At 39.5% G+C, this 14,366-nt stretch overlaps 1 protein-coding gene across 1 annotated transcript in view; it reads right to left on the reverse strand.

Annotated features, from left to right (window-relative positions):
* DYTN (dystrotelin) overlaps positions 1–14,366 on the reverse strand; it is a 59,038-nt gene that overhangs the window by 31,316 nt on the left and 13,356 nt on the right. The window contains exons 5-9 of the mRNA XM_049887977.1: positions 14,214–14,314; positions 9,912–9,983; positions 9,459–9,622; positions 6,289–6,400; positions 4,305–4,453 (exon numbers count right to left, since the gene is read on the reverse strand). Of these exons, the coding sequence (XP_049743934.1) occupies positions 4,305–4,453; positions 6,289–6,400; positions 9,459–9,622; positions 9,912–9,983; positions 14,214–14,314 (598 nt within the window). The remainder of the gene's footprint in view (positions 1–4,304; positions 4,454–6,288; positions 6,401–9,458; positions 9,623–9,911; positions 9,984–14,213; positions 14,315–14,366) is intronic.

Below are 14,366 nucleotides of genomic sequence, written 5' to 3' on the forward strand. Positions count from 1 at the left end.
CTTCCCTTTTGGTTTTCTAACTCCAGGTCTTTGCACATGTCATTATAATACTTTATTTTGTCTTCTCTAGTCGCCCTTTGAAATCTTCTGTTCGGCTCTTTTACTTCATTATTTCTTCCATTTTCTTTTGCTGCTCTATGTTCAAGAGCAAGTTTAAGAGTCTCTTCTGACATTCATTTTGGTCTTTTCTTTCTTTCCTTTCTTTTTAATGATCTTTTGCTTTCTTCACATATGATGTCCTTGAAGTCATCCTATAATTCATCTGGTCTTCAGTCATTAGTGTTGAATGAGTCAAATCTATTCTTGAGATGGTCTCTAAATTCAGGTAGGATATACTCAAGGTCATATTATGGTTCTCATGGACTTGTTTTAATTTTCTTCAGCTTCAACTCAAACTTACACAAGAGCAATCGATGGTCTGTCTGTTCCATAGTCTGCCCTGGTCTTGTTTTGACTGACGATATCGAACTTTTCCATCATCTATTTTCACAGGTGTAGCCAATTTGATTCCTGTTTCCTACCCGGAGAGGTCCATGTGTTGAAGAAAGGTATTTGCCATGAACAAGTCGTTGGTAGAGCAAAATTCTATTATATGATCTCAGGCATATGATTAATAGGAAGGATATAATGCCAACTCCTTCTCAGCCTATAAATAGTTGGAATAAATTGTTAGCACTTACCAAGATCAGTATGGTGATCAGGAATAACAGGAGTTATTTGAAGAAGCGGTTGATATAGGGTTTCTATCGCCGATGTCATGTTTTCCCGCTTCCAACTGCTGATCCTTCTTTGTTTCCATCTTTTGCATTCCAATCATCAGTAATTATCAATGCATCTTGATTGCATGTCTGATCAATTTCAGACTGCAGAATTTGGGGAAAATCTTCAATTTCTTCATCTTTAGCCTTAGTGGTTGGTGCATAAATTTGAATAACAGTTGTATTAACTGGTCCTCCTTGTAGATGTATGGATATTATCCTACCACTGATAGAGTTTTACTTTAGGACAGATCTTGAAATGATCTTTTCAACCATGAATGCAATGCCATTCCTCTTCAATTTGTCATCCCCAGCATAGTAGACCTTTTGATTTTCCAATTCAAAATGGTCAATACCAGTCCATCACAGCTCATAATGCCTAGGATAACAATCTTATGCATTCCATTTCATTTTTGACAACTTCCAGTTTTCCTAGATTTATAGTTTGTACCTTCCACATTCCATTTATTAATGTTTATTTGGAGCTGTTTCTTCTCATTTTGAGTCATGCCACATCAGCAGAGGATGATCCCCAAAGCTTTACTCCATCTATATCATTAAGGTCAACTCCACTTTGAGGAGACTTCTCTTTCCCAGTCGTATTTTGAGTGCTTTCCAATCTGAGGGGCTCATCTTCTGGCACTATATCAGACTATGTTCAGCTGCTATTCGTACAGTTTTTACTGGCCAATATTTTCAGAAGTAGGCCACCAGGACCTTCTCCCTAGTTTGTCTTAGCCTGGAAGCTCAGCTGAATCCTGTCCACCATGGGTAACCTTGAAGGCATTTAAAATGCCAATGGCATAGATTCCAGCATCACAGCAATATGCAAGTCTTCTCAGTGGGACAAACTGACAGACACTTGGTGGTAGTTAAGCTATTCCCTCACTAAAATAAATTCCAAATGGATTAACATTTTAAATAAAAATTCAGAATAAATACATTAGAAGAAAATGCAGGAAAATATTTATACCTTATTTCTACTCTTGCTTCCTTTAGTTATTCTCAACGTAGCATCCACACTGATAGTTTTAAAATTTAAGTCCCATCCTCTACTCAAAACACTCCAAAGTTTCCCTATTTCACTTGGAGTAAAAGAACATCTTTTCCCTCTATTCAACAATTTTATAACTTCAACTATTCTTGTACATTTATTCTTCCAAGATATCTTCAAAACTGTATTATCTTGTTTAAAAAAAAGTGGAAGTGCATTTAAGTATTAAAATGTGGAGAATGGACATTTTAGGATTTGGTATGTCTTGTTTTCTGTTGTTGTCGTTAGGTGCCGTCGATTTGGTTCCTACTAATAATGACCCTATGTACAACAGAACGAAACACTGCCTCGTCCTGTGACATCCTCACAATCGTTGTTATTCTTAAGCCCATTGCTGCACCCATTGTGTCAATCCATCTTGTTAAGGGTCTTCCTCTTTTTCGCTGACACTCTACCAACCACGTCGTCCTTCTCCAGAGAGTGGTCCCTCCTGATAACATGTCCAAAATATGTGAGACGAAGTCTTACCATCCTTGCTTCTAAGGAGCATTCTGGCTGTACTTCTTCCAAGACAGGTTTGTTTGTTCTTCCAGAAGTCCATGGTATATTCAATATTCTTTGCCAACACCATAATTCAAAGGTGTAAATTCTTCTTCAGTCTTCCTTATTCATTGTCCAGCCTTTCCATGTATACAAGGTGATTGAAAACACATGGCTTGGGTCAGGCACACCTTAGGCCTTAAAGTGACTGACATCTTTCCTTTCTAATACTTTAGAGAGGTCTTTTGTAGGCAGCAGATTTGCCTAATGTAATATGTTGTTTGATTTCTTGACTGCTGCTTCCATGGGGATTGATTGTGGATCTAAATAAACTGAAATTCTTTACAACTTCAGTATTTTCTCCATTTATCATGATGTTGCTCATTGGTCCAGTTTTCTTCAGTTTCATGAGATATTACGATTTTTATGGGGTCTGTACCTTTTTATTAAACTTTTTCCTAAGTTTTTAAAAAATAATTTTTGTAGGTATTGTCTGTGGAATTTTTATAATATTTCTCATTGATTATTCTAGGTTAGTGAAGAGCTGTTGATTTATGCATAATTTATTTTGTTTTCTACCACCTTTCAAAATCTGTTAATCTTAGTGCTTTTTGCTTGGCTTTTCTAGATGCATGATCCGATTAGTTGCAAACAAAAGTATTTTTCTTCTCTTCTTTTTTGGTGTTTTAATTTTATTTTTGATATTATGTGTAGGAAATTCCAAAATATTTAATAAAAGTGATGATATTTTGCACCTAGGGAATAAGCCTGTCTTGGAGGAAGCACAGCAGAATGCTCCTTAGAAGCAAGGATGGTGAGACTTTGTCTCACACACTTTGGATATGTTATCACACACTTTTGATATATCCAGTCCCTGGAGAAGGACATCATGCTTGGTAAAGTAGAGGGTCAGCTAAAAAAAGGAAGACCCTCAATGAGATGGATTAACACAGTTGCTGCAACAATGGGCTCAAGCATAACAAGGATTATGAGGATGGCGCAGGACTGGTCAGTGTTTTGTTCTGCTGTACGTTGGGTCGCTATGGTTCAGAAGCAACTCAACAGCACCTAACAACAACTTTCAATTATGATTTTATAAATGAAAGTATTCTCAGTGTGAACTATTATGTGTAAAATAAGTGAATCCACATCAAAAGGAAGGAGGCTTAATACCATGCAGAATGCTTGCTGGATCAAAGAATGAATTCAATACGATCATTTGGCAATAACCGTTAATCTCTAGGAAAACTGTCAGCATTCGTGCCAAGTTAAGAGATATGAAGGATGTGTTTTTTTCCCCTCTTCTCACACTGTGTAATGGTAATGTCCCACACATTCCTTACCCCTGAATCAGCCTCTAATCAGAATTTCTGAACTCATCAGTACGTAGGCTGACCTCAAAATTATTACATGAGCATGTTACTTTGGTGAACAGCCCTATCGTACTCAGGTTAAGTGGTGGGATAATGGGTATCTTTTCTTTCCTTTCTTTTTTTTTTAAATGAAATATTAGTTCTGAATTAGGCTTCAAAAGCAAACCAACAAAAACTAGGGATACAGAACAAAGTTATTCAAATATTCTAATATTATTAAAAATCTTCTGTACCTTTCTGATGCCTGCATTCGTAAGAATAACTCTAAATTATTGGGTGAGTCACTTAAAGCCATTGCTGTTGATTTTTTGGGAAGTAATGGTATTAAAAAAAAAATTTTTTTTTTTTTGTTAATGGTAGATTGCCAGGCCTTTCCTTTGAGGTAGGTCTTTCAGTTAGCAGCCCAGTTTGTTAACTGCACCACTCAGGGACTCCACTGTCTCTTAGTTCTGCTTTAAAATTAAAGGCCACTTCTAGAGGGAAAAAGCGTCTTAATCTCCCTCACCCCTACCTCCTGCCTTCTTTAGGATCGTCAGTAACGTGAAGGCTGCCGTATATTCCCTGCGCTGGCTGTGTGACCTAATACCCAAGTCCCCTGGGCTTTCACACACAGGGACTGTCCCTCTTGAAGACACTCACCTGGTGTGTGCAGGGTTAGCCAAGACTTTCGGATTCACCTGGTCCAGCAGCCACTGCCTTCTCTCAGCTTCTTTCCTCCTACAGCGCCCTTGGAGCAGGTTGTTTCTGAGGGTCCTGAGCAGGAGTTTCGTATTCTCCTTTGCTGACATCTGCTGGAATGGCCAGCATAAAAAAGGGTGGCAGATAAGTCTAAATATGATCATCTTTCCTTACTTCGGTAGGCTGGTCATCACGAAAGTTTTCCGTCTTATTTCTACTCACTCTCATGGCCTCAGAAAAACATCTTACTTCCTGAATTTCTTCTTATCCTCTCTATGTAAACATAACTCACACACGCACACACAACACACACACACAGCATAACTCTCCAAATTAAATACCCCAACTTCCTAAATAGCTCCTCTTCCTTAGAGTAACCAAGTAACTTGAAATTCTAAAGCTGGAAAGGGGCATGAAAGAGAACTAAGCTTATAAAGGTTGCTAACATTTGGTGTTGTAGGTTCCTTGGAAAATGGGGTGATAACTCATGGGCTTATCTCCAGAAAAACGCACCAGCATTTGGTTCTGTATATAATTTCAATGGATTCACAGGTCACCTGGAATCCAGCCATAGAGCCCAGGTTAAGAATCTCTGCTAAAAGGAAACAGAGGGCATGAGATGCTTAGTTCTTTCCGCGCTTGAAATTTAAAGTGTAATAACAAAATGACCACATGGTGTCAGTCTAACGTAAAAAAATCATTGCTATTGCATGGATTCTGACTCCTAGTGACCCTATATGACAGAAAACTGTCCACAGGGTCTCCAAGGCTGTAAATCTTTATGGAAGTAGACTTTCACATATTTCTCCCGCAGAGCAGCAGCTGGTAAGTTCAAACTGCCGACATTTCGGTTAGCAGCCGAGGACTTAACCACTGCGCCACCAGTCTCCTTTACCATAAAAGAAAGAAATAAACAAAAAACCAAACATGTCACTGTCGAGTTGATTTTGACTCATAGCGACCCTATAGGACAGAGTAGAACTGCCCCATGGGGTTTCCAAGGAGGTTGGTGAATTCAAACTGCTGACCTGTTGGTTAGCACCTGAGCTCTTCTTAACCACTGTGCCACCAGGGCTCCTTCCCCTATTTCTCCCCAGGCCAATGAACCTGAAGGTCTAGGCTAATCCAGTTTGTTCTGTCTTTTTTAAAGAAGTGTCCTCTGGAAATTATTTGGCAACATCTTTGCACTTGACTTCTGTGGATCGTTTATGCTGAAAAGATAAACAGGAGAAACTGTCCTCGGCAAAGGTGATAACCGACAGCCCACTACCGTAGTATTTAAAAGTGATGCCTTCTGCACAGAGAGACTGACCTATAGGATCTTATCCATGAAAAGAAAATTATTTCTGGGAGAAACTATAATGCTCTTTGATTATAAGTTACTATCTTATTTCTCATTATTCTTAAAAAAGGGCTGAATTCTCTTGCTAAACACTTATAATTTTCTTTAAAAACACTTGAAGGGCAGCTTTGATACTCTCATAGACAAAACTAAAATAGTATTATTTCTCTCCTGCCTCCCCTCTGCCCCAGTAAAAAATGCTAGAAATTTAAAGCTCAGGAAAATGCACGTTAAAAAAAAAAAAAATTCTCAAAAAATGTAGTAGCAACTAGAGGCCCTGTTGCATACTTTTTAACGAACTAGAGCTCTTCTGTTTTCCATATTTGCCCGTTTCCAATGCTTCTACCCCCTTTAATTCCTCCCAGATATTCTCTTGTCCCTAAAAGCTTTTATTAACATCTACAATATAAAGAAAGTATACATATACTGAGAGATATTTGAGGTTGAGTTTGCCATTTCCTTCGTTTAAATGTTATAAGGCATGGTAGGGGTGGAACCTGTGGTTTTACTGGTAAGGTGGTTTTTTTGTTTTTTTAACTGCAGTAGCTTTAGCTTATATTGATTTAATTCATGAATAGCTTAGTACGTTGCGCTAGATGTTACCGGGACGCAGTGCTCAATCACAGGATGAGACTTCTGGTGGGACTTGCTGTGAAGACCAGATAAGAAACACACTTGGCAGATGTCAAAGTTGAAACACTTCAGACAGCGATATCTGCCAATTAAAATGGAAGTGTACCTTACTACTAGTAGGTGAGCAAAACAACAATATTCAGGTGGCGAGTGCACACCCAAGAACATACAAGGGATAGCAGAGCTATCAAGTGAGAGTTTTTCCCAGACTTTCTAGGGATATTAAATGACTTCGATGTGTTGATTAAAAAAAAAAAAAATCTTTTTGTAGTTTTTTTTAATAATACGGAATTATATAAATATGGTTATGCCCAATAAACTACCGTAGAAAAGCCTGATTCATCCAAAATATGTAGAAAGTGCCTTCTCCATGCAGGGTGTCGTGTGCTGTATTCCGTGGGATAGGATAGACCCTTAAGTCTGCAGCCACATTTTGTTTAGCTTCGCAGTGCATTTACATATTAAGAATTTAGTTGCCAACTTAAAAAAAAAACTGGGAGATTTCAATAAAATTTGAAATTCGACTTCTCTTGAATACTTGCAAGATACAAATTTGGACCTGTCTTCCTGCATGATCTTGGGTAAAATGACAAACTCTTATTTTAAATATAGAATTTGCAATAAAGTTTTATCGTTTTCTGGAAGTCGGAATGTAGTAAAGACATAAAGTGGAGGAGGGAGGGTTCTTCACCAGCTAAAACCTTAGCGACAATTGCACCTGAGTTTCTTAACACTTCAGAATTTCAGACTTCCTTTTAAGAACAGCTCCAACCTTAAATCTCTTTGGTCAGAAAAAAAAAAAAATTGGTCAGAAGGAGAGGGAAAATCTTGAGATACTCAGGTAACATGTTCCACAACATTTGGAGGAAGAAAACCTACTGTGTTATCAGGGGAGGGCTGGCAAAACCTAGTAGCTGCGAATTAGGAGCATTTAAGGGTATTTGAGATTCTTGGGTGATGCAAACGGCTTATGCTGGACTACTAGTGAGATCCCCATGGGCTGGTGGTATGGTCAGAAAAAATTTAATGGAAGAAGTAAGACTCATGCTGAGCATGGAATGCTGAGCTGGAGATTAAAGTGGGGGGAAATTCCAGGCAGAAGAAAGAGGAGGAGTAAGGTAATGGAGGTTGGGGTGAACAAGAATAGGTTCGAGAACGTCGCATCTCTCAGACCTACTGATTACTCTTAAGAACAGAGGAATTAAAACTTGAATGCCTCCAGAGGCTGGTTGCAGAAGATCTTAAAAGTCTGCCGACTTCATTTGAAGGCAGAGCAGGAGAATGTAAGCTCCATGAAAATAGAACCTTTGTTCACTACTGTACCCACAACCTTGGGTCACATGGTGGGACATTAATAAACAGTACTGAATGGCTAAAATAGTACCTAATATTTTTGAGCACTTACCATGTGACATACAGTGTACATGTGTTGACAATTAACCCTCATGACAACTCTTTGAGGTCAAGTATTCTTAGTATCATCCTCATTTTACAGATGAGGAAACTACAAATTGCACATGGTCACACAACCTGGAGTTTTCTGACAGCCAAAAATATACATTTAAAGTTTGCGTTGTAACACATACAGTCAATTTTTAGTAGACTCAGAAGGCCAGAGCTAAAGAAACCTCAGGCATCATTTGATCCCTTCTTCCTTATTTTACGTACTAGGAAACTCAGGCCCAGAGAAGTTAAACGCCTTGCCCAGGATCACCCAGCTATCTGTATATATGGCAATGGACGTTCCAGAGGAAACGTGGTTGGCATGGAGGCATTTCTAAGGGTAGCTTAATTTTGATCTAAATAGATACGGACAAATTCTAAAATTTGTAAGTATGGCATTTATAGCCCTTTGCCTTTACTTTTTTTTTTTTTTTTTTTGAGAGACCTGAGCAAGTCACTAAAATCTTTTGAGACTCCATTTTGCTGTCTATTAGATAAGAATGATAATATCTGCTTTATTTTCTACATAGTGATTTTGAAAAAAAATGTCAATTTCTGTACAATGCATGACACATACTGACTGCTTAATACTTGTTTATCGGTTAAATGATTATAATCTGCATACAATGTGGCATGTTCCTCCACTGTCCAATATAAAAAAGTTTATTGTTTATTCTAGCGTAGAGATATCTTGGTTTGTCTCGCTTGATTTCCAACAGTCCTTTCCATTGATATGTTTTATTGTTGAACGTTTAGATGTTTGCAAAGGGTTTTTCCTGAGTGAGGGTCACTGTGCTCTCAGAATTCTCTGCAAACCCAATTCATTTTTTCTGCAACATCAAAACCTGATCTCCAGTGTTTTAGGGAACCCAGCAGACCTATTTTTTTTAACTGTGAGGAGCATGTCTAAGATCTGGGCTAGTTAAGGTCTGGAAGTGCAGGAAGGGAAGGAAACAAAGTGAGTAGGAGCCAAGCCCTGAGTCCCTATAAACTTGAGCCAATTTTTAAATAACTCTAGTCTCAATATATCTTATCTGTAATTGGGAAGAATAATGCCACCTTTTTCTTATAGGGTTATCACGTGTATTACATGAAATGGTCCATATAAACCACTCAGCCTAGCACTTGGTTAACACTTAATAAGTATAAAACAAAACCCAAAACCAAACACATTGCCGTCGAGTTGATTCCAACTCATAGCAACCCTCTAGGACAGAGTAGAACTGCCCCAGAGGGCGTCCAAGGAACGGCTGGTGGATTCCAACAGCCAGCCTTTTGATTAGCAACCATAGCTCTTAACCTTGTGCCACCAGGGCTCCTAATTAATATAAGCTATTGTTATTTATTTATTTATTTATATTATTACCACTACTAATTTTATTATTATTGATGGCTCCAAAGTATTTTTAAAGTTATTTGAAACAAAAGACAAAATTTTTTTCCTCTTAGGGGCATAAAAATTTCAACTGGCCTGAGTTTAGGAGGACGTGTCAGTGAAGTAATTTAACATTCCATCAATTATAGAAAATAAAATACAATTTTTTATCAACCAGGATGCCTCATGTAGAAAATTACCAAGCCAAAAGAAGTAACTGAATTGCAAATGTGAAAGAAGGACCTCAGAAGGAATCTGGAGAGATGTGGCTCCAGTGTCAGACCCCTTTTGGAGAACGACTGTCTGTCAAAGACTGATGTACCTCAGTCCTGTGATTGGGAAGTTCCTGCAGATACTACACCGAGCCGGGTGAGTGACCATCTCAGTGACGGATGATCGGTAGCAGGTGGGGAGCCACAGAAGGATGGGTGGCTCAGATCGCAACCAGCTTAGAAATTTCTCTTCTTTGATTGCTGGGCTCAACACCTGAAAAACAAAAGTGTGCTTACCTGCATTCTGAAGCATGACTTTGGTTTGTAGTATACATGAAAATTTATTTTCATCTTCTTCTTTCGTTCTACAGATATCAGCTTTGCCGAAGAAGTTTACCATGTGAAAAGTCGGAGGTAACTCTACCTGCTAAATTACATTGTCTGGGAGGCTGCATCGAATAATAGGTCTGTAATTTAAGTCATTTTTTTTTTTTTTTAATTTAAGTCAGTCAGCAAACAATTCAGGTGCGTCTGCCCCCAACTCCCCGGAATGTTGTACTCACCCCTTGGAAACAGCTGCGTGTAGCACTTTCCACAGAACACAGAGCATGACTCTCCCCCACCACAGCTGGGATCTGCAAAAAGGGAGATACCTCTTAGCAAATGGAGAAATATATGGCCATCAGGTTCAGCATGCCTGAGTGATAGTGCTCACATCCAAGGAGTCACACTTACTTGGTTTCTGAGACAGGAGGAGCTGTCCCAACCCAAGCTAACAAAAGTAATGTGTGGCTTTGTGCAGCGTTTGAGTTGAGACCGTGAACGGGCAAGGAGAAGGAAGTGGGGCTGGTGGGAGGAAGGAGGAAGGGGACAGAAGCAAGTCTGTCAATTGGGTTGTGGAGGGATGGCTTTGGTTGTCGTACTTCTTATGATTCCAGTCAAATTATTTTAACCTCTCTTTGTTCTTGTTTACCTGTGAAATGCAGATAACATTGATACTGTATTCGAGTTTATAGTGGTTTTAAAGAAAACCTTTTCAAATGCTTTCACGTCATCTCATTGTAACAAAAGCCTATCTCTGGAGGGTAGGGCAGTGATCATTACCCTTGTTTAAAGCAAGGGATGATTGAGATTTTATAGCAGAATTGAAGTCTAACTCCAGGACTCCTTACTCTCCATTGAGGGTTTTCACAAAGCTTTGTCACACCCTGATCTTAGCTCTATTTCAATGGCTCAATCTGTACTACATGACTGTGGTTTCCCTCTTTCAACCACAGTCACCATAAGGAGCCTAGCTAAGACATGAAGAACCCCTGTGACTGCCAAGATGGCCAGGGCCTTGGCTTAGACATTATCTATATGCTCAGATATGTGTGCCTGTTACCTCCATTTATTCCCTTTCGGTCATGGGACCTATTGGCAAGTCTGATGTCTTCCATAGCACAGGCTGTTGGCAGGCATTGCCTGCAGCCTCAGAAGTAATTGCAAAGATCCCCCTGCTGAGTCCATCAACTCCAATAAACACTATTCTAATCAGGAAAGTGGCACTTCCAACCTCTTTGCTGACAATTAGCCAGGCAGAAGTCAACAAACATTTGCGTAATAGAGGGCAAGATGGCTTGTACTTTAAATTGATAATAACCCTATTGCCATCAGATCATAAGTAACTACTCCATATGTTATCTGGTCTTTGTCTGAAAAATAACTCATTGTCCATCTTCCAGTCTGTGAGTGCTGATGAAATACTGGACACTGGCATAGACAGTTTGGCTAATTCAACCTTCACATTCTTCGGGTGTCCTTGAGCCCTGGGCAAGGGATTGAACCTCATTTATAAAATGAAAGAGGTAGATCTGATGGGACCAACTCGTCAGCTCCATGATTCTGACACCAGTGAAAAGAAAATTCCCTTCCGTGTTGTGTTTTAACCTAGAGTTTTGGTTTTAAGCATGTGCACAAAGATTTTATGGATTAATTGCCCATTTGACTAATTTCTTGCAGGTGTTCTAGGAGAGAATTAAACATGGCTAGATGGCATGCTGGCACAGGGAGAATGCCACTTGAAATGATAATTAAGGTTCTTAGAGGGGATTTGAATCACATAATGGGGTCTGGAATTTTCTATAGGAATCTATCTCTGAATTCATAATGGAAGTCAAGGGGAAGATAATTTGCTATACGAATCTTCGGCTTCCTAACAGCTTTCTTAGGAGCATAGTCATGTATGAGGCAGACAGGGCACTTTGGGAATTGCCAATTCAGCAGCTCACTGACCTCAGCTAAGCCTGGAAGAAGGGCAGACATTTAGGGCCTGTTGGACAGACTGCTGACCTGGGGCCAACAGCAGGGATCACAAGAAAAGCACATCTACTTTCTAAATAAGGAGTCCTGGTGGCACAGCAGTTAAGCACTTGGATACTAACTAAAAGGTTGGCCGTTTGAACCCACGCAGTGGCTCTGTGGGAGAAAGGCCTGGCCATCAGCTCCTACAAAGATTACAGCCTAAAAAACCCTATGGGACAGTTCTACTCTGTCACATGGGGTCACTATGAGTGGAAATTGACTCAACTGCACCTAACAAAAACTACTTTCTAAACACTCTAGTCTTTCAAGTCTGATGGTATAAATGGGTAGACAGATTTTCCCGTACTCCCTGGCTCCCTACCAGCTTGAGTCCTGAGATATGGGGATTTATGAGGAAAAACCTGTGCTACATGGCTCCCTGAGAGATGCCTGAGAGTCAGGAGAAAACCAGCGGTTGGATCTACATGTTGCTGTAACTGCCAGAACAGCTCTGGAGTATCTAGGTCTGATATTTTAACCCTAGAAATTAAAAAAAAAAAAAAAAATTATTATTCCATTTAAGAAATATCAACATTTTAAATGTTGCTTGGAATTTCCAGATAGAGATTAAAATAAAAATCGATTTAAAATAATACTAAGATCAAATCAAAGTTAACTTCAGATAAGTTTTTCTAAACCACATTCCATGTCCTAGAGATTCTGATAATCTCCCTCCTTACCCTTTCCTGCTACCCTCAGCATGACTATCTCTAGTTTAGAATCCTTGGCCCAGACTCAGGAGCAAAATGACAGAAAATTACTGATGAAAACCCTACTGCTTCACAGTGCAGGAAGCCTAGTTTGGGGATTTTACAGGGCTAGAAGAAGACGAGAGATCCTTGAAACAGGGGTAAAAGGTACATAGGAACAGGAACCAATTAGACACAAGACAGGCTGGGATCTGCTCCATCCACTCCAGAAGTTGCTGTTTGGTTACACCAGTTTACATCATTTTAACATTTAAGGAACATATGTACTGTAAAAAACCCACCCAGTGCCCATCGAGTCGATTCCAACTCATAGCGACCCTACAGGACAGAGAAGAACTGCCCCCATAGCGTTTCCAAGGAGCGCCTGGCAGATTTGAACTGCCGACCCTTTGGTTCGCAGCCGTAGCACTTTAACCACTATGTCACCAGGGTTTCCATATGTACTGTAAGGAGGCTAAATTCCCTTGCCTGGTAAGGATAGAAATGATGTCATATTTGCATATTCTTAACACACAGGAAATGATGGAACTTTTAACCATTTGAGTATTTAGCTTTGCATTTCATCTATGCATTCATTAAGCATTTGTTAAAGGCCTTCTAGGACCAGGCACTGCCCAAGGCACTGGGGATAGAAACATGAATGAGATCCTTGTCCTTGAGAAACAGTCCAGTGAGGGAATCTTACACCGAGGTAAGAATTGCAATACAATTTGACAAGTGCTCTAGCAAAGTTGGAAACCCAGGTGGCACAGTGGTTAAGAGCTACAGCTGCTAACCAAAAGATCAGTAGTTCAAATTCAACAGGTGCTTCTTGGAAACTCTATGGGGCAGTTCTACTCTGTCCTACAGGGTCACTATGAGTCGGAATCAACTCAATGGCAACGGATTTGGTTTTTGGTTTTCTAGCAAAGTTACACACAGTGATTTACCCAGGGAGTAAAGAAGCCTTTTGTGAGGAGGTGACTGATAATTCAAAGATTTTGAAAGAAGAGCAGAATTTGTCAAGTGGAAGGGGAAATAATGGTATTGCCAGTAGAAGGAATATTAGAAATCAAGCATGGAGAACTTGTGCAGGTCAGGCACAGTTAGAATTTTGACATTCAGGAGTGAAAAGGCTACAAGGAGTATAAGGAAAAATAAAATACTCTGGAATAAGCAAAAAAGGCTACTGGATATTTCAAAATGGAGATTATCTGGACCTATAGAGATACGTTTTAACTAGGCTATTTTCCACCTTTGTAGAGATTAAGCAGAGTCCCCGGGTGGTAGTAAATGGATGAGATGCTCAGCCACTAACTGAAAGGTGGGAGACAGGAGGTTTGAGCCTACCCAGAGGAACCTTGGAATAAAGGCCTGACTGTAATCTACTCCTGAATACGCAACCATTAAAAACCCTATGGAAGCTGGAGAAATGGACACGAAAAGAGAGAATGGAGGGAGAGAGCGGGCTGTCTCATTAGGGGGAGAGCAATTAGGAGTACATAGCAAGGTGTACATAAATTTTTGTATGAGAGACTGGATTTGTAAACTTTCACTTAAAGCACAATAAAAATCATCAAAAAAAAAAAAAACCCTATGGAGCACAGTCCTACTCTGACACCCGTGGAATTGCCATGAATCGAAATCAGATCAACAGCCAATTTTTTTTTTTTTAAATATACACTCAGATTATAGCAGTGGCTACAGAGGGGAGGGGTTGTGTGGAAAACTATATAACAGTAAATTTAACACAGTAAAAATCAGATTCTTTAATTACAAACGTGGCTATTATAACCGAAACAAATTTAGAATTCTTAAGTATTAGGGATTTACCTGTTGTAGATCAGTTAGTAGGTTCCTCAAAGTCCTTCGAGTCATGCATGCCCCAGATTCATATTGCCCCTTGTTGTTTTCTTCATAGAGCTGGAAAAGAGCTAGACACATTGAGGGGAAAAGAAATCTTTAAGTTAATATTTGCAATACATC

The sequence above is a fragment of the Elephas maximus genome, chromosome 6, assembly GCF_024166365.1.
Source record: "Elephas maximus indicus isolate mEleMax1 chromosome 6, mEleMax1 primary haplotype, whole genome shotgun sequence".
Lineage (NCBI taxonomy): Eukaryota > Metazoa > Chordata > Mammalia > Proboscidea > Elephantidae > Elephas > Elephas maximus.